The 21269-nt window shown below is 38.9% G+C and overlaps 1 protein-coding gene across 2 annotated transcripts in view; it reads right to left on the reverse strand.

Annotated features, from left to right (window-relative positions):
- Positions 1 to 293: 293 nt before the first annotated feature.
- Positions 294 to 21269, reverse strand: part of CAP2 (CAP, adenylate cyclase-associated protein, 2 (yeast)) — a 69611-nt gene continuing 48635 nt past the window's right edge. For both annotated transcript variants that reach the window (XM_009273707.2, XM_009273708.1), the window contains exons 8-13: positions 9031 to 9223; positions 8002 to 8177; positions 6639 to 6762; positions 6332 to 6414; positions 3533 to 3673; positions 294 to 1874 (exon numbers count right to left, since the gene is read on the reverse strand). In XM_009273707.2, the coding sequence (XP_009271982.1) occupies positions 1791 to 1874; positions 3533 to 3673; positions 6332 to 6414; positions 6639 to 6762; positions 8002 to 8177; positions 9031 to 9223 (801 nt within the window). In that variant the 3' untranslated portion in view covers positions 294 to 1790. The remainder of the gene's footprint in view (positions 1875 to 3532; positions 3674 to 6331; positions 6415 to 6638; positions 6763 to 8001; positions 8178 to 9030; positions 9224 to 21269) is intronic.

Genomic DNA, 21269 nt, shown 5'->3' on the forward strand with positions numbered 1-21269 from the left:
TAAACTTGCACCAGGTCATGATCATCTCCCTAGACATAATCTCTGGAAGACAGAAGTGTACCTAGAAGTGAGAATCGTGAAAAGCTCAATTCTCTGGCTGTCACTGAAGTTATATGCAAGAAACTTCAGGTTTATCTGCTAGCATGCAGAATACCCACTATTCACTGTCAGGTGGAGTATGGCAGCAAAGGTGATAATAATTTAATTAAATGGGAGGAGGAGCTACTTTTTCTCAATCAAGCTTTTGAAACAGCACTGAAGAAGGAGAAAGCGTATAGGACAAACTGCAATGGAGCAAGTTCTGAACAACTTTGTATTTAAACAAGTACATTTTCCTTTTTATTTCATAAGAAGTTTACTGTTGAAAAAATGGTATGTATTAAAGCAAACACATTATACACATAGATTAAACATCAGATAGCAAAACCTTACAGAATGAGCACTACTGGTTGTATTGTATAGGGTTTACTATCAAAGATATACTTAAAAACCCTCAAGAATTAAATACTTTCAAGGTAAATTAGGCACAAAATTTAGCTTGTAACTAGCTCTGCAAGCATCTCACTGTGATTTCACTGTTACAAAGTATTACAAGTGATCAAAAACATAAGCTGACTTTTTAAATTTTTAAAATTTTATTCGTACTATGTGCTGAAATAGTACAAATGTATACAACGCTCCACCTTTGTTAAAAAAGCATGTACAATAGGGACTAAAAAGTAGAATCAAAGGGCTAAACAGGAAATTACCCCTTTATTTGGGCTCAGAATTAGTATGACATAAACCTATGGCTTTGCTTTGTGGACATATTTGAAATTGAGTAAGTCCTACAAATGTGGGGAAGAAACAGGAAGGTATTTTTAATGAATATGAGCTACAATAGCAATATTTTAAAGGAACGTTATTAGTAAGGAAACTAGCTGGTATCTGACATATATGCCTCCCTCAGTTTTCTGAATAGGATGCAAGATACAATGTGAAATTTCAAAGAATGAGAGATTGTCTCACAAAAGAAAAAAAGAAATCCAAGGAGCAAAAAACCATCAAGTGATTTGCTGCAAGGTTTTAGCTTAGATGAGGCTTTAGCTTAGAAAGAATTACTAATTTGCAAGAAATGAGAGGGCAACAGCAAGTCTGTGGACCGTAATAAAATCTTACCTCACAGAAAACATAGGGATCTTCTAAATATACGTATTAGAAAAGTGTTTGATTAAAATACCAGATTTTTTTAATCTTCTGCTAGCAAAATGTATTGCTGAAAGTTGTCCTTTTTTGCTTGTTTAAAACAAAACCCATTTTGATTGCCACAGAACTACAACAAACTGCATACTTTCTAGGGGTGCATTTCTTCTGCATCATACAGGAATTGCTCAATAGGTAAAAATAAACATCTTAAAGTCTTAATGCTGTTTTTGATTAGCAGAAACAGAAAAAGGAATGCACTGAAGCAAGATGATAACAAAGTGTATCATGCAGTATTTTGGCTTAATGTATACAGTATTTCAAACCAATGATGTGACTGGAGGGTGGGGGTTTTAATCCATTACATTCACATGACATCATTAGAATTAAAATTGTATGTGAAGGCAAACTGTGTGGAAACGTGAAAAATACTGGGATGCCTAACAAAGCGTGCCAGATGTGTTATTGTTTCTAGCATGCAGAGCTAATGCTTGAAGGCCTATCACAGCAGTATAAACTACTGCTACTTCTAGTTCTTTACATTACTGCTTTGTTTATGCTGGCTGTGGTCTGGTCACGGTCAGCAAGTGCTGTATGGCGTTAGGAAGTTAACCCACAATCTCTGCAGGTTCAGTGACCAACTTAGATCCATCCCACGCTGTCTTGAACTGTTCAGGAACCGGAAATTCTTTCTGGTAAGAAACAAAAGCAACAACGATGGTTAAATAAACAGTGGATACCTCATGGAAACTGGTGGAATACTGTTAGTGCTACATGACTGAGAAAGCATTGATAGCTTAGACATGCCAGGATTACAGAGAAGCCTTCTTCATTACCCTAGGAAGCTATTTTACAATGCCACACAGGAAAAAGCCTTATTGCTACCCAGTTTCAAATAGCCTTGGTATGGTACTACTTTGCAATAATCCCTCTCACACCGTTATTTGGAACAACTAAGTAAATAAGCCTCACGTCAGAAATGACTTTAGATTCCATCAGTGTCTGGGTTGGAAGACAGCAGAAAGGATTTAGATGTGGAGATTTAGCGAGGAGACTAATTTTAAGGACGAAAGCAATATTATGGAATCATAGAATCATAGAATCATTGAGGTTGGAAAAGACGTCTAAGATCATCGAGTCCAACCATCGACCCAACACCACCAGGCCCACTAAACCATAATATGGAAGAATAAAATTTTAAAAAAACCCTATCATTTTAAGTGTGATACACTTCAAAAGACGCAGCGTCCCTTGTAGGGTATACAAAACGAAGCAGAACATCGAAGAAAGTCTCCTTCCATTCCGTATATTTGGTGAAAAGATGGGACGTGTCGTTGGGGCTTTCTCTGTTTCCAGTAAACAAAACAAGATGTGAAGAGAAGAGTTTTTTCTTTCAGACCTCAGATAGGTGTTTTGATAGCCAGTAATTTCAGATGATAGTGATTTGAGGTGAGACTGATCAAAAGGACTTTTTTTAAGAAATAGGTGAATATGCACCCACTGAAAATCATTCCCTTTTTAGTTACCTGAAGCTGGGCATCCAGCAGTCACTTTTGGAAATGTGGAGCATGAGAATTCTCTTGTTCCATATTTTTTATAAAGCCTAAACCCCTCTACCATTCAAAATTCCATCCCAAAAGATTTACGAGAAATTTAAGTTCTGTCTATGGTCATTCAGTGCAATTTCAACACTGCTCTGCTGAGGAAACTAGGAAACTATTACGAGTATGCTTTGCCTGCATGATCCCTTGCCAGTGTGTGAAGTGACAGAGCATGACTTTACTAGAAATGCTGGTGGGCATAGTATGAAAATCTTACTAGAACAGAAAAGAAGCCGGGAAAATGCACGTGTTTAAGTGGCTTTTAAGGACATATGTTGAAAATACTAGAAAGTGCCACAGATGCTACTCACGTATCAACAGCTTTAGAAAAAACAAGTATATTATACTGTATTATTTCATCTGTAGTAGCATTATATTTATCTCAGTTTTAGCATCATCTTCAGGCTTGAGTGCTCTTGTGTGAAGTGAGTTTCTTTGGGAGATTATGTTTAGATAGAAAAAAACCCCATTAAATGGACAGGAGATAAAACCATTATCTATCAAAATGGAAAGAAATGATGTCATGTCTGATCTTTGAAATTACTTTGTGCCCCAGAAAATAAGGAGTTCTTCCTGCACTGATAGCTGAGATACGTAGAAATTCATACATAGAAATTCAATTGTTTTGGATAATTTTTTGGTGACACAATATGTATTGTATGTTAGTTTCTTTTCTAGCAGTTTAAATACTATTAGCTACCAAGTCTAGTGGGGAAGGGAGAGGAAAGCTTTAAAAATATCTCACTCACATAATCACCATCTTGGGGGATGAGGATGTTCATCTCGGATGACTTAGCACTCACAATCTCACAATCTAATGATTCCTCACTGAGGTAGATGTGGCAGCCTTCTGTTTTGTTAATAGAAATGGTTGGCACTTTCCCCATCACCTGCAAAATAAAATCTACTTAATATCAAATCTTAAAATGCACACAAAGATACTGTTAATAAAATCCTCATTGCCTGCCAGGTCTAATTTTGGCCACCAACACCTGATCTCTGTGTCAGCTGCCTGCATGATGCTGATATTTGATTTGTTAGACGCTGAAAATTCTTGGTGGTGGTAACAAAGATCTATGTGCACAGCAAACTTATACAGCAGACATTTAATACACAGTTTGATGAAAGTGCTTCCCTGATTCTCTCTAATTTCAGTGACACTTTGGTGCTGATATTTAGGCAGTGTTCACCTTGTTCATCAGTGAGAACTGGTTAAGAAATCACACGTGTCAACTTCAAGCCAGTAAGGGCAAATGAAAGATCCCAGCATACAGTACTACTCAACAAGTGTTTTGTAATACATTCTGAAGACTTCAAAGCTCTTCCAGGTTTTACAGCATACAATAGGAAAGGGGTTTTATCCCCTTCAGGTGAGCTACAGTTCTAAAAAAGTACTGAGATCAATTTAAATCTCTAAAGGTATTTCTTATGTCACTTTAAAAGCAAGCACAAGATTTACTTGGGGAGAAAGGGAAATCTTCTCTTGTTTACGATTGTACATATTAGAAGATTTCTTCATGGCTAACTGGCTGACTTGCTGGTTGTCAGTAAAAATTCCTCCTTCTCCTGCTGCCCTCTCTAGCAGGGACAGCAGTATACTCTGGACAATGCATCAAAAGGGCAGAGGTTATTCTGAGCCATAAAACAGTAACAGCATGTGATAGATATGTACTTGTTAATGGAAGAGTGTCTCCCATCATTCAAGTTAAGAATGTATTTTCAGCTTCAGTTCCTTAAATGTGACAGCAAAGAAAGAACAAGTCTGTCTGCCCTCTTGCATCCCACTCTGATTCTGAAGTCTGATCTGTGTAGTGATCAATGCATCTTAAACTGATCTTTCTTTTCTTTACTGGGTTCTCATGCAATAGAGAACAAAAGGAGGGTGTGTTTAATAAATTTTGCAAACATCTGGCAAGAGAAAAAACCCACTGGAAGGAAGGAGGGCCAAGCAATACGGCACTGAAGTAACTATTTATAGCAAAATCTGTAGGATGAATTTACTGACATTCGTTCCATTAACATATCACGTATTTGCAAATTATAAGCTCAGGTCTTCGAAATACTGAGAAAATTGAGGTGCTCAGCACTTGACATACTCAAAACCCTGCAGAAGCTGCCTGATTCAAGCAGCGTATAGCATATAGCCAGAGTCTACCTTCTTAAGTGGAACTCCACTCTGCTCCGTGGCGTAGAAGCCTTATGCAATATTTTTAGAACCTGCTTAATCAAAAGAATTTTGATTCTTAGAAAAGATATTTCCCCTTTATTTGAGTATTAACAAGCTGTGGATTTGCTGTTCATTATATATGAATTTTTCAGCTTTCATGAATAGTTCTAGAGGTAATGATAAAAATCATCTAGCTATTTTAAAAAACACTCACATAAATGCCTGGGATCTTTTTCTTTAAGTAACTGCCTCTGCCATAAGAAGACATGTAGTGATCGTGAATAAAACTGCTTGTTACAGTTCAGAAGATGATGCACAGCTGGTAGCAATGTCAGTCACTTGTGTGAGGTGCAAAATATAAAAAACCATCTTGCTCTTACTCCCTGCGGTGGCTGTGACCAGTATTTCTGAAGCATGGAGCAGAACTGTCTACATTTAACGTCATACAGCAGGCACAGCCTTTGAAGCAAAAGACCTCACCTTGCTTGAAGACTGACAGTTTGGTATAATTTAATTAACGTTTCATTTCTTTTTTGCTTAAAATAATACAACCTAAAGTCCTTTCTTGAGACTAGGTCATGTTTGTTGGACACAACCGAGTACTAGAGCATGTATAATGAGACCTCTTCGGAATGGGATGAATGAAGTGCTGTAAATGTGAGGCAGACTGCCTATATTTTGAACGGGGCAAGTATCCCCAGTAGAGAGGGCAATATATAGATTCAAAATACATCTATTTTCTTTTCACAAGAACCACAAGGAAGGTGATCTCTGATGAAGCTTTGCTTACTGGCTATCAAAGACAAAACCAGCAGCGGCTCATAGCGCATTTGTAGGCAAGTGACTACATTACTTACTCATGTAATGTGTCACGTCGCTGGCAGGGGAGATTTTCGAAATCCCGGCGCCTACTTTCACTTTATGTCATTTAGTTGTCCTTTGACAGTCTATTTGAACATTTCCATTGAGAGAATAAGAAAAAAAGAAAAAAACATATTCTGGGCTTAGAAATCAATTAGCTAACTGCCAGAATTTGTTCCATAAGCACCGCTGAACTTTCAAGTGCTAGGAGCTGTTTACCATGAAAGCAAGAAAATTAGGGCCAGAAGTAATAGTTCTTGCAGTGTATAGATCTCTCAGCTTCACTGGAACCAGAAGGGACTGGGGTAAGTGAGGTTTGTTCAGTGATGCTCAGTAGTTTTCATAGGCATTTTCTAAAGACATCAGCAGAATTTAGTGCATATAAAGATACATTTGGATGCATCAATCTCTTATTTTTGTTGTGCTCCTGTGAGTTTTTAAAATCTCTTGTAGCTACACCTTGAGCTTTTTGTTTCCTGCTTGTTCTCTGTCTGTCTTTCTTTTTCAAATAGATATTTACCTGAATCTGAATATCCCTGGAATTGATCACTTCCACGATTCCCACAACGTTGTCAAACACAAGGCCAAACTTTTTACAGTTGTCTAAAATAAAAGCAATCATAAATAAGAAAGGCAAGATAAAAGCAAATATATGCACGCCTGCTACATCGACTATGAAAATTCCCAGTCTTGCACTGCATAGTTGAGCTGCTTTACTCACGTGATCAAACCATTAAAGGGAATGGAATGATTCAGATGCATTATTAATCACGTAAGTCAGTTTTTTCAAGATTGGCATTTAAAGCCCAGCTGAGCTATCCACTCACCGATAGTAATTGAATTGATTTTTCCTTTTATCTGAAGCGTAGATTTGTTACACTTAAAAATGTAGGCCACTTGCTTGAGTTCAGTGTTGTTAATGACCAGGTCATTCTTATCCTCTTGATATTCCTATTTCAAAAGAAAGTTTATTTAATTGGTTGTCTTTAACTAGCTAACAGTCAGACAGAGTTTAGTACAACTTATCCTCGAGTCATTGCATCTTCAGTTACAACAGAGCAATATCCTTCCTGTGGCTTAAAAATCTAATCTGCTTGGTGATCGGATATTTCACCTAATTCACCCTTGGATGACACGTGTATTTTAGAGCTGCAGAACTGAAGAACTTAGCACCGACCATGACAAAACCCATTAGTTTCGTAGCAAAGACATTACGCTCACACCGATTTAAAAATGCCCTCACAAATCTGTTCCTTGGCTTCCATCCAATTTAGACCGGCACCCTGAAGAACAGAGCACGTTTTTGTTTCCCCGAATGTTATATAATGGTCTACACAGTGTGTTACAAGCAGGTGCAGGCATTACCATATACAATAAGGAGTAATAGGTGAAGAAATTTCCTTTCATTGTGAAGCGTGAAGGGACATTTACACTCCATGGATGTCAAGAAAAGACAAGGGATCCACAAGGAAAGTTCCAGGTACTATAACCCTATGGCAACACAACACAGGCGAACTATGACTGCACCTTCTGCAAACTCAACTCCACGGTAATGACTGTGTATATAACCTTCTGCACGACTAAACTGTGTATTGCTTCTCCCCTCTTCTAACCAAAAGAGCCACGTGAACTTTCATTCACAGATTCCTTGGTATATGCCTGCTTACATTAACTCCCAAACTTGAAACAAATCTATCATCTTTTCCATCTGTAGATTGAGCAAAAGGAAAACACTTCTCTACTTTTAAACATGGGCAACGTGCTTGCACGGTGATGAAAAACAGATGTATAATTCCATTGGTTAACAAAGCTGGAGAAAGTGCTCTGTGATAATACTGTTATCTCTCACTCGCACGGATGGCCTGCAAGAAGGGATTTTAATTGGAGTTCTCCACTGGACTTGTTTCTGGGGGATTGTCTGATTTTGCAAGGAATTTATATGCTGGTTCTGATATTCTCCAGTTCAGACAAATTAGTATATGATTCTCAGAGACAAATGAATTAACTTTAGATGCTACAGAATAGTAAAAACTAAATTGTAGCAAGGCAGAGCAATGCAAGAATCAGCCCATTTTAGTTACAACTTTGATTTGTTGTGCCTTGATCACAGACGGCCTTTTGCAAGATGTTCAGTGCTCAACCTGGTTTGCAATATGCAGGGCACAATTCAGAGGCCTGACTGGAACTCACCACTCTCCACTTCTTTCCCTCTAGCTCCAAGACAGGGGCATGGCTCTGTTGCTGGGAATTCTTGGGAGAGGTGGGACTTGGAGTATGGCTTTTTGTCGGAGAACGAACAGATGGACACTGGGCACGTAGGCTGGGGTTCTTGTGAGTCTTCTGGTCATCAGAGACATGTCGAAGCCCTAAAAAAAAAAAAAAGTCTCTTTTTCCAGTCCTAAGGGTGTTCATATTTAACCAGGAAAGGTTCATTTGTAATTGTGTTAAATTATTCTGTGAATTTACGTTTTTTATTTCCTCGAGGTTTTCCTGGGTAACGACCTAAAGCGTAACTGCCTACATATTTTTAGCAGTACATATAAAACCTCTTTTACTGTGGATGGGCTATCTTAGTATCTTTAACAGGAAATGCCGCAATGTTTTCTAGTCCCTCTCTGTCGGTAGCGAGCTCTGAGAGCTTGTTATGTCATATTTTTCCATCCATAAAAATGAGATTTTTCTAATTTATGACAATATTTGACCTATCCCTCCAGCAGTAAAGGCAGATATATCAATCGTATGTATTTAAATTCACAGCTATCCACTTTAATTACAACTGTCCAGTATTAATACAAAAAGCTTTATTATTGTACTCCACACTGAGCTGTAAGCCATACCTTCCCACCTAACATGTAACACATTTTGACACAGATTGGTACACTGAATGTACATCAGAAAGCGGAATAAATTTTTATTGCAATTGCAACTTAGAGGTTCACCAGCTACTGGGGATTGAAGATGTCCAGCTTGGCTGCCTTAAAATTAAAAGGATACCTCTAAATAAATGGTGTGAATTTCAAGTATGCTGAACATATTTGGGTGCTGTTGCTTCTAAAGGAGGTTTTGGTATGCAGTCTCATCCATCAGACTCAGTGCAAGCCTCAGAAAGATCTGAGCTGCTTAAATGTAACTTAAAAATGCAGTGGAAGTTGGGTTAATACATATAGCAGCTGTTGATGTAGTTTGACTCACGGACCGAAATTTGATTTTTCTCCTGACCTTTGGTAATTGCCTCTCCCTGGTTAAGCTGTGCAAATAGGGCTGAGCGAGATGCAGTTCCTTCATCCTTTACAGTTTCTGTATCAAAGATGGGGGGAGGTCCAGGTGGCGGCGGTGGTGGCGGCGGTGGTGGGGAGAGGCATGACCCGCTTGTTAGAACAGATCGCATAGACATGGGTGATGCAACAGGACCCTGTTTGAGATAGATGGAAATTATTTTACATACAGTGTTTCAAGGAACATTGTATTATGATAACTTCTCTTTCTTAACATCCTTGAATGCTGTGAGTTTGAGTGACTCTAGGCAGCCACAGGCTCAGAAGAATTTCTGGCACCATAATTGAACATAATACTATGAATCTTTCCCTGCATCAAAACAGGCAAGGCTGGAAAGACTGACAGTTCACAGCGCTACCTTACTGCAGAACTACCCCACCTAAAATATTTCTCTCAAATGCTTGTCAAGACTGATGTTAAAAATCTTTAATAGTAAAGATCCTACAATTTATTCCAGTGTTTACTTACATAAAAGGGAAAATGTCTCCTTTTTTTCAGATACCAAATTCAGTTAGCCATAGATTGGTGTGCGTTCAGAAACATACAGAAAATGTTTCGATCTAACACAAATAACTGGGAGGGTCACGAACTGTCAGTTATACATATGCAACATGCTAAATTGTATGCAAGATGTAAAATGCTATTCTTCAGACTGTTCAGGTAATCTGCAAAGATTCAAATACAGCAGAATGTAAATCCATGGTGATTCAAGTCTCTATTTCTGAAATTCAGTATTGGAGGTTTTAGTTCAATTTCTCAAATTCTTTTTTCTCTTTTTCAATTGCAGGAGATCACAGCACACAAGTTATGAGTGAGGGGGGCTTGGTAAAAGAAGTAATCCAATCTTTCTTTCAGTTTGCATAATCAAAAGTACATGTTTTGGTCTGAATTATAATGCTCACATAGAATATTACCAGACAGAAAATACTAATAACGATCTAATTAAAATTTTATGCATCCTAATAATAGATGTTAGATAGAATCTGAGAAACTGAGAATGACTTTTTCTGTCTTGCCACTGAGTGTCACTCTGGTCCCACCTCTCTGCAGCAGTTTTAAAAGAACCGTTGTGAAAAATTAGATTGGTTCTGATGAATTTAGCTAGCTATACAGACATTGTGCATTGCACCAGTACATATTTATTAGGTAGGCAGATACAATGGGAAAATGACGGGGACTTAGAGAGTCACAGCTCCTCTAACTGGCTACCTTTGTTAAGAGATACAGGTTGTTACAAGTGCATCCCTGGTAATCAATAGATACTGCTTAGCTGGACTCAGAGGATATTTTTAACCATTTATGATGCCACTCCTTTCTGCTTTCCACTAAACTGAAACAGCAAAGTATCCATCTGGTCCAGGCATCTCACATGAGTGAAAACTGTAGCTATTTTTTAAAAAGTAAACTTGCTCTGGTCTGTAATCCCAAACTGATAAAGGGAAAGGGGCTGAGGTGCACATGCTCTTTTTTTTTTTAACTCTTCAGACATACTTTTTTTTTAAAAAAAAGCAGCCTGGCACATTAGAGTAAGTAACTGCATTCAAACCTCTTAGCCATTATGACTCTAATTAGAGTAGCATGGAAAGGGAATAATATTAGTTAACCTCTTAATGTACACCCTCTATTGGCACATGCCTCTTCAGCATCTAAGTACTGTTGCATTTGAAGGAGCCATTTATGGAATATGTTAGTGATGAATACATAGCAAGATTCTTTGTCACATTAGTGACATTAAAACTGCATTGCACAAAAAAGACTGTTGAATCCCCGGTACTTGGGTGAGTAATGAAACTGACGTAGTGGCACAGTTTGATTGTTTCTGAAGGGATCCAAGATCTCTTAATGGAATGAGCTCTCTTCTATGCTATTACATCTTTTTGATCAAATGTAAACAAATGAGAAGAATCCCCTTTTGGAATTGATTATCATTTATTGTGAAGATATACCTGAACTGATGTGGACTGCTTTTAGAGACATTTCATTGTTGCATGGATACATTTAACTCAGAGTGTTTCTGCTTACATACTTAGTAGTTACAGGTTATTGTTTTAGGCTGGAGACGACTTCTTCACTGCGACCTCGATTTACAGTGCCTGTCTTCCTGCCTCTGCTAATGCCAGTAATGTTACCTGCAGCAGAGTCAGCACAACTGCGAATTATTATAATTAAAAAAATGAATGGAAGTGCATTTAGTGGCACAATCAGTTGTTGCTGCCTGAGGTGCAATAGAGATGATCCCTATCTGTTGCCTGCAACCATAGCAACTGAATCCACTATGTCCTGGTTATCCAGAATTATGAACATTGCATTTGCAGGGCTTTTTAAAGTACTCAGGTACCCAGAAATGGCACTCACCGTTCACAGTGCAGTGTGAACACGCAGGTATGAATTATGTATGCTTTATGGGAGGAGATTAATAGTAGTAGTGGTAGTGGTTAATAACTTGCAGTCTGAGATAAAAATCTGATTTCCCAAATTCCACACTGACATCTGATTTCCCAAAGATACCTTATTGCTTCCACCTGCATAAATACAGTGCTGTGATTTTCCAGAAACTTGTGTGTGTGAGACTCACATGTTCATTTGGAATTAACACCAATTAAATGCTGCAAAGGCTGCAAAGACGCATTAGAGAAAAAAAGATGTAGAAATTATCTGGGTATTCTGCATACAACAGAGAGTGGTGGGTCACTCTGCCAGTCTCTTTGCTTAAAGTGTCAAACTGAAGGCCATCACAGATCATGCAGGAGACTCCAGGCTCAAATGATGCTGCCGAGTAGTGCATCAAAGGCAGTTTCCCAAATGGCAACAAAAGTATGGGAATGTCTATGTAACCGAGGTGGAAGCAAAACTCAAAGGGATTTATCTGTGGAAGTGGATGATCTCTCTCCTAGAACGCTGAAAGAACTACCTTGCGGAAGTACAGACAAAAAGGAAGGATTTTAAATACATCAATCAAGTTTGGATGTGGTTTTGTATGACCAGAGAATGCCTTATTTACATTTCAAGAAAGAGCAGAGGTAGGAAAGTATCTGGGAAACTAGGAGCATCTTTCCCTTCTAGAGCAGTACTGATGAAAAGACAAGTCTAGTCAAAAATCTCAATCCTTGACCTGAGGAGTGAAGACATTCTAGTCCTTTGAGTGGGTTTCAAGAGTAGGAAAAAAAATTTATCCCTTGCACTCATGCTGCCCATCTGCCTTCTCTTTTCTTTACAAGCCTGGTCCCTCCACCAAAGTCAGTGGCTATCTCCACTGAGCTCAAAAGATAATGAGTTAGATCTAATGCAGAACACGGGAGCTGTCACAAGGTCTCAGAAGACACCTGGGGTTCAGTCACCCTTCCCACTTTTCCTCTTAATTTTGTGCAGTCACAGAAATAAGAGACAGACTGAACCTTTGTTGTTAACTTTTCTCCTGCATGACAAATTCTTGTCTAGTTTATGACCCAAGTTACAGCTACACAAGCTAACAGATACTGTATCATGATGTTTTCAATTATGTCTGATCATCTATGACCATTCTGGAAACTGCAAACAATTTCAATCATAAATCAGGCCAGGCAAAATCGAAGGACAAACAAAAGGAAAAAAGGCTGCTAAAGTACAGGGAGGGACTAACTGCTGCACTGTAGATCTACCGTCTCACGGCATGGACACATCCAGTAGGACAATTCCCCATTGAAACAGAACAGCATGGCAAAGACAGACAAATGTCACTAATGAGGAGCTGTACAGAGACTTGCTGTAAAGAGGGGTTCAGTCTCACTCTGGCTTTTATCTTCTTTTCTTCGCCATTTTGATTTACCTGACTGAAATCAAACAAACATTCAAGTGAGGTGAAATTCTTTGTGGGAAGAGTGGCTCAGGGAAACTAACAAGGGGACAGAAAGCACAAAAGTGAACTGGAAATGCAGAAAACACGTTGCACTTCTTGCATTCCCTGCATGCCAGGAAGATGGGACCTGTGCTGCACTCAAACACGCTGATGCAAAGGGCAGTTTTTAAATCAGCCTAGTGAAGTGGTTCCAGGAACTTTCTTTTTTGATTAGTTTTGACATCTATCATAGACCTCCAAGTTACCAACCTAAGTCACTGGCAATTGGTTTGCTTTCCTTAGTCACCCTTCCAAGACCACTTAGACCCTCAGGCTCTAGAATATTTCTGAACCAGACTCTCAAACTGTTCTGGTATCTGGCAATACTTGTGTACAGTCTTATCCAATTTCAACTGAAGTGCCCTTCACAAAGTCCATTCATTTCTGTTCTGTATAGGGTGGTGTTTGTGAGAGCTGCTGAGAATAAAATAGCATGTTATATGCCCGCAGAAGTTCATCTATCCTAAAGCAGCAGGTGCTTACCAGCTTTGCTATTTGCCAACAACTCTTCAAGCAGATGTTAACAACAGTGTATCTTTACACAAAGAGTATTAAAAGCCATTTGGACTAGCAAAGCCGGTTATTTGCAAGCCGCCTTTCTTCCTCTTTTATTTCAGCTGTTTGCCTCGGTAACAGCTGCTGTTCTCAGTGCTGTGGTGTCTATAGACATCACGTCAAGTTATGCTGATAGTCGACTGTTCCCATTAACATGTTGGTGTGGTCATTTTTCCATCATTTGCAAATACATCCCTTGTAAGAATTATCAGGGGAATAGATAGCATCAGCCTTACTTTGTGAAAATGTAACACAAAAATAAGCCATTAACTTTTAACCTGCTAGCTTTGTATCATAGTGAACTTCATGTGCTTTAAACCTTGCTCCTGGAGCTTTCTAAAATGGGGGAAAATGTAATTCTCTGAGTAAGGTCCTATCAAGAACAGGAGATGCGGGCCCTGTGGCCATGTAGTAACAGCTCTGTAGGGGATGGAACATTCCAGAAATTTCTTCCCAGGGAAAAAAATTGTCTTCAACCTCCAGCTAAAGCATGCTCTGAATGGGGCGACAGGAACGGGTCAGGGTTTGATCCTTGCTGGATAGCCCAGAGCCATCTGCAGAGATGCCCAAGGGCCTCCCGTTGACTGTGGCTCAGTGGCTTCCTCTAGTGACAGTGTCTGAAGCTGCTCACGGAGCTGGGTCTGATAAATGCATATTATCACTGTGCAAGGGTTTGCAGGATTGCAGTAGAGCCTCAGAGTATGCTGTATTTCTACCTTTATCTTGTACGACTGGCAGAAGGGTGAGGTACTCTTCTTTTTCTCCTTGCTGGCTACCTAGCTGGCTCACTGGAAGAAAGAAATGACTGTTTATGTTGAGGCAGCTGCCTGGTTAAAATTCATCCATGTTAAATCTCATTTAATTCCCTTGAAATTACAGTAGAGATGAGTGAAGCCCTTTGCTTATGAGAAGCTGGGCCTTTTTACAGCACATTTCTCCTAAAGACCTCCCCTGGAGCACAGGGCAACAGCCAGTCTTGTTAGAGAAATAAAATGCTGTTTGTACATAACACAAGTGCTCTGGATGCCATACTGTCAGTAATTTTTGGTGGCCATATGCAGCTTGACATGTCTTCAGGTCTAAACCCAGCTACTGAGAGTAAGAATTTCTTTTTATGTCTTATCACAGATGTTACTATTTCTTGAGCCATTCTTGCTGAACAATTCCCTGGGTTAGCCTTCCATGTCACTGTTACTATATTTGTAGTATTGTAGCGGCAAGGAGCCCTAGTCAGAGGCTCGTATCTCTGGGGATACGAGGGGCTTATGTGCCAGGCCCCGTACAAGCACCCGTGGTGTTCCTCTGCGTTTATCCAGCTTTAGGCTGACACAGTGCAGCACAGAAACTGGGGGGAACAAAGTTCTTGTGGTGGGAACCTGCTGTGGAGCATTTGAATGAACACACATTTCTTGTAGCTGCAATGGTCGTTTTTACTCAGGACGATCAGATTATAAACATCTATATAATACATATAAATAAACTATATATGCATGTGTATAATATATAGTACCTATTTTATTAGTAATTCATATTAAGAGGTAAGTATTTATTTGCGGCTGAGGCAACAGGTGGCTTAGAGGCATAAAATCCCTTCCTTAATTTATTGAAAAGCCTTCTTTTCATGGCAGCAGATAAACAGGAATCCTAATGGGGACTACATTCTTCTCAAAAAAAAAAGATATCCCTGTTTTCTCCCCCTCCCCCTTTACAGTAATCCTAGTTTCACACCTAAAATGATTGCAGCATTCTGTATTGTTCTTTCCATACATATGCACAGCCAAAGACAAGAATCATGAAGCTCAAAATATCACATATCAACCTCTGGGAACAGGTGGACTGTGACTCAGGGGCACAGAGCTCTTGTTAAGGTGTTTTTTGTGTAAAAGTAGCTTAGCACAACAGTTCTATTACCTACCGTATTTAAGCCACCTGTCTGCAAGGGGTTATGCTGCCCTGAGATCCGCAATTTACTAGATGAAATAGCTGACTTACAGGGCCTGTAATCTTTGTGAGTTAAAACACAAAACAACAAAAACCAGCCCAGGCTCTTTTCTTGTTACCAGGTCTCAGCCGAATTATTGATCTGTTGAATTTTCAAACTTTGAAGCCCCTTTTAATACACTTCTGCCATTTATCACCTGTTCAGGATTTAAAATGGTGCTTACATCTTCACAGTTACCCAACCAGAAATGTTTTACACAGCCAAGGTCTTCTAAATCATTTGAGAACTGTATGCTAATGTAATTGTCAACAAGTACTGTGCTCCAACAGGCACATTAAACCATCTTTTACTTATATAAACATTCAGTTAAAAAGAAGACCAATTCCTTTAGCAATATAGTAAAGTTTTAATAGATGTACCTTTTCCTTTTCTCTCCATTTTATATACTTTCAATTTTCTTTTTCCTTTCCCTTTTCCACTGGAACTAGGTTGCATTATGTTACAGGTCAGGTTGCGTTTGACAGCTGTTGTCAAACAAGCCTCTCCCAGGTTCTCCCTTAACACGTCTGAATGGTGTTTGGTCACTGATGTTAAAAGGACACCGTCGATACCCAGTAAAGACAAATATTGTCAGCCACTGTTGGAATAAGGGAGTAAAACGACTTTCTTTCAAAGGGATGTGGATGTCATTGAGGCAGCCTCCACCGAAGAGGCAACTATTGTAGAGTTGCCAGGATGGCCAGTTTCTTAATTGACAGTGTACCAAAAACTTTACGTTGCCTATTCTCTGAGACAGAAAGAGTTGAGATTAAAGGATGCAAATTTTTCAACAAAAAAGTATAAGGAAATAGGGAAAGGGAAGGGAGGAGAAAGGAATGGAAGGGGACAGAAAAGGAGAGGAAAGGCTATGACTGAGAGAAATTGAGCACTCTCAAAACGTCTACATCTTATCCAAGATACAGGCATTTAAATCAGTATATCTATGCTGCCCTTACTTCTATCTGAAGGAGGCCTCTGGGATTGCAGTTGTGGCTGTGGCTGGAATCTGGCACTACAGTTTTGACCTTTAGCTTTAGTGAAGTGGCTCAGACGATGGCTTCTTGATAAGTGGGTCAAACTAAACACAGCATAGAAGAGATACTGGAAGGTTAACAGGAGGCTTTTGCCTGCAGAAGTTGGTCTTTTCAGCTTGTTCACCTCAATATGTAGAGAGACAATATATTACAGGAAAATGTTTTGATAGTACAGGAGAGAGGCAGGGCCATTTTATAAGAAAAATGTCTGGAGGTGATTATTTTAGACAAGAATGAAATGGCCAAAGTCTGTACTGAGACTAGTATCATTGCGCTCAATCAGGCCAATGTAGGAATTACGATGGTTCTTCTCGGTGTGGAGCCTGTGGAGAATTTCAACTTTTTAAAGAGTGTTTTTAGAGTACTATCTAATGACTTATAAATATTTTTAAAAATGATATTTCAGGAAAAAAAGACTTGAAGATACTGTATTGGCTTCAATGGGAACAGAATATAAATAAATCTCAACTGCTTGTAAAGATGCAGACTTCCTCCTAAGAATTTGTTTTGATTTGTAAAGGGGGGGGAACATTTGTCACTTGAGTGAAATTCTGTATTAGAAACTAAACACCGTAATGAAATTCACTGCTAGTTTGTAAATATTTCCTGTTTGTAAATAATCCTGCTGGCAAAATTTGTCCTAAATGACTATTGTATACAAAGAACAAAAACTTAACTGCAGATCCACCTGCAACTGAGAGAAACATTCAAGACGATTATCCTTGAGCAAGATTTGTTTCTTAACACTTATTTGACGTACAGGAAACTACAGCAATCTCTCATTATTACTGGTTGTTTTCTTGCTGCAAAGTTAACCTGCAGAAATAGGAGCAGAAGTTTCACTTCCCCCAGCTTACTCATGCAGTCCTTGTAGCAAACAAACTTTTATTAGGCATTCTTGTGAGCTTATATTACAGCTGTTCATTTCTTTGCACCACCAAAAAGAAGTAGAGAGGGAAGAAAGAGCCATGCTTCAATAGAATCCCTTCTTTAGGAGAAAAAAATTAAAAAAGGGCACTTGCTGTTTATCAGTAAGAACTGAAAAAAGATTACTGTTAAAGCTGTAGATTTCATGTTGAAGTCAGAAAGTTGTAGCAAGCAAAAATGACAGTTGCTGCATGGTTAAGATGCTACACTGGGCATTTAAAACATTTCATTATAATAACAGCTTTTGCATAAGACCCACTGACATCTGAGAATGTCGTATCTGGTAGCAAATTAAAACTTGCAAATCTCCATTAGGCTGGTAGTTGCTATTGTTGCCATTGTCAAGATGGCTAAATTGAGATGTAGTGAGTATAGTGAACTGCTACTCACCACAGGGTATGTGTGGCAGAAGGCAGCTCACACTTCACATTCAAAGTAATGAACTACAAAATTACACTTCTAAGGAGATACTGTACATCCACCTGACTCCCACTGACGAGCATATTTTCTCTGACGTATGCACAATCAATTAATGCAAATGAATACTTCAGATCATGGTGAAAATACAGGGTGGAACATTTTACTCTCTGGGACGATCCTGCTCACAAACATACATACTTTAAATATGTAGTTTTCTTCTGTGAGCACAGTACCCACAAATATCCTAACCATATCCATCATGTCTTGAAGTGCCTGCGATTTACGTAGGGTCCAGTTTTGTGCCACCACTCCACACGGGTAGCAAAACAGGCTCAGATACACAAAGGCCTCAAGGTCCTCAACTCCACTGATTTCTTGGCTTTCTCCTCACACAGTCCCACGCATTTCAACAGGATGCCCTCAAGGAGTAAAATATTGTCACACATCTTGGCAGAACCAGAGCCAAAGTGAATAAGGAGAGAGAATTGTGTTAATTTCAAAAATCTGTAAGCATCTGGTTTTATCACAAATTTACTAGAAAGCTGATAGAGGTATCTGTTATTGTCAGAGCTGACTGCTTAGCCATTATTTCAACCTTTTGCACCTGTTTTAGTGTCTGTCTTGTAATTTATTAAGACATTTCTTTCTCTTTCCTCTAAAGTGTCTGCCTGTGTGCTTACTACCAGAGCCAGGAACGCTTTACTGTATGCACTAGTGATCTGTTCCAAGGCTGGCTGCAGCTGCCCTGTGCAGCTTGATGGAAGGGTACAGGGGGCTGGAAATGGCACAGCTCTGTGATACTGCCATGGAGCATGGCCAGAAATGTGCACACCACGGTATACCACACCTCACACCACGGTATACCGCACCTATAGGTAATGGGGCCACCTACCCACTAAAAAATCCTGTCCCCTCCTTTTTGGAAACTCAAGCATAGTCTGATCTAGGCTGATGCTCCTGGGGTTCTGTTGCAGTTCAAGCTATGAGAATACAGCTCTGAGAGAAGCAGTAGTTAATGTTCCCCCTGACTCTTTAGTCTCTTCGGAAATATCCAAATATGTTACTTAAATAGCTTTTTATATAAAGCTTCAAGCATTGCTTTGTTGACTTCTGCAGACAGGAAGGGTAAATTATCAGTATAATGTACTTTTAAATCTGTACTTACACAGGCCAAAAACTTTCTCTCTTTCTCTCTCCCTCTGTAATAAAATAGCATTTCTGCATCAATGTCTCCCTTTCATGAATGTGCCACTTTCTTAATGCCTTGCCAAACTACTGCTTTTTCCTTTTATGCATATAAGAGGAAGCTGCTGTGTGCAATGGTTAACAACTGTGTCTGGAATCTATCTACAGCTTTTATATATATTGTATTTCTGTCTAGGCCCTGATTCTGCAGACCTTTATGCTTAACTTAACACAGCATGAATCTGTGACTTTCATTCTCACTTTAAAATGTATAACAAAAATGAAATTACCACTTGAGTAACTCATTGCTTTCTTGAATGTATTTGTTACCAAGCTTCATAGAAATATTTAAACAACATTTAAACAAAAAGCTATTTAAACAACCTGCTGACTTACTGGATTCTGATTTCCTTACGCTCACATGAAGTAAAACTTCAAAAAATTATACATCCATAAAAATGTGTTTGTAATTTAATCTTTCTGACACACGTTACATGAATGAGAATTTAAAGGAGCCATACTTCCAAGACAACTTTCAGATCTGAGTGATATCCAAAGTGAGTGAAATCAATATTCAGATGCAGTAGTGGGCTCATCACTCATGATGGAATGAGCACGGTTGGCAGGAAACTATACTTGATATGAATAAACAAGTCACACCTAGATTTGTAGTCAGCAATTTCTTGCACAACTGAAGAGAGAGGAATAGAAAGACGTGATGGCTGAGATGCTGGTTTTAAGACCAGTCAAATATAATCTGCAGCAGCTACACTTCTGAAGAAGATTACCAGTACTCAACAGCACTTAGGGTTCCTCCTGTTTGATCAAATGGCTATAACAAATCTTCATCTTATAACACTATTTCCATACTTGTAAAGTTCCATTAAAGGTGAAGATGATTCTTTCTCTGTATTAACAAAACTAAATTTGTCCCAGATTCTCAGGCTAATTCTGCTAACAGGGTACTACAATTTCTTTTCCTTATCTAACAATCATTTTAAAATCATTAGCTTTTCTCACATTCACTGATTATAATAGAGTGGGATGTAGCAAGTGTGAAATTTTGTACTAAATTAAGGAAAAGAATCATGTTTAATATTTTAAATTTTTACTACAGAAACCTACAAAGCAGCAGATAATTCCAGTCTTCTAATTTATCATGTTTAAACATTTTTGCATTGCTTCAAACTAAGAAGTACACACCGATCATGGTCTCTCCTGTGTTTGAACTTGCACTTCAATACTTGAGTACTGTAAGGCCTTATACAATGTCTAATGAAGGGTGTGAAGAGAAAGTTGCATAGTCTGTTGCTGAGCACAAGTCACATACATTCTCTTTCATGATTATCACCTCCATACAGGGGGAGATAAAGTAGCTTTTCCAGGTACCACAGAATCACAGAATGGTTTGGGTTGGAAGGAACCTTTAAAGATCACCTAGTCCAGCCCCCCTGCCGTGGGCAGGGACATCTTTCACTAGATCAGGTTGCTCAAAGCCCCGTCCAGCCTGACCTTGAACACTTCCAATGATGTGGCATCCACAACTTCTCTGGGCAACCTGTTCCAGTGTCTCACCACCCTCATCATAAAAAATTTCTTCCTTATATTCAGTCTAAATCTACCCTCTTTCAGTTTAAACTGTTGCCCCTTGTCCTGTCACTACAGGCCCTGGTAAAGCCTTTCTCCATCTTTCTTATAAGCCCCCTTTAAGTGCTGATAGGCTGCAATGAGGTGAGGTGTCCGCCTTCTCTTCTCTAGGCTGAACAACCCCAACTCTCTCAGTCTTTCTTCATAGGAGAGGTGTTCCAGCCCTTATTCCATGTTAAAATACATTGCATCCGAAAGCTCTACTTCACTTCCCTGTGTTCCTGAGTTCTTACAATGGTTTGGTCTGGGAATTAAATTATCTGGTGGCCTACATCAGTCCTCTGAAGAGTCATTCAATTTTAAAAAAAAATTATTTGCCTATAAAGAAGAAATTATAAACTTGGTGTGAAAGGTCGCATGTGCAAGTATGTGAGTGCACTGGTAAGTTTAGGACATGATAACAGCAAAGAGCTGGCTGATTATATTTTTAATATACTTCAGCAATTCTCCTAACCTGATAAGAAACATGAGCACATTATTAGAATAATACAGAACATTGCATCAATGTAGACAGTGGACATAAACTCTTACATTTATACCCAACAGAAAATTAATTCTT

Source organism: Aptenodytes forsteri, unplaced genomic scaffold (genome assembly GCF_000699145.1).
Source record: "Aptenodytes forsteri isolate BGI_AS27 unplaced genomic scaffold, ASM69914v1 Scaffold63, whole genome shotgun sequence".
Taxonomy (NCBI): domain Eukaryota; kingdom Metazoa; phylum Chordata; class Aves; order Sphenisciformes; family Spheniscidae; genus Aptenodytes; species Aptenodytes forsteri.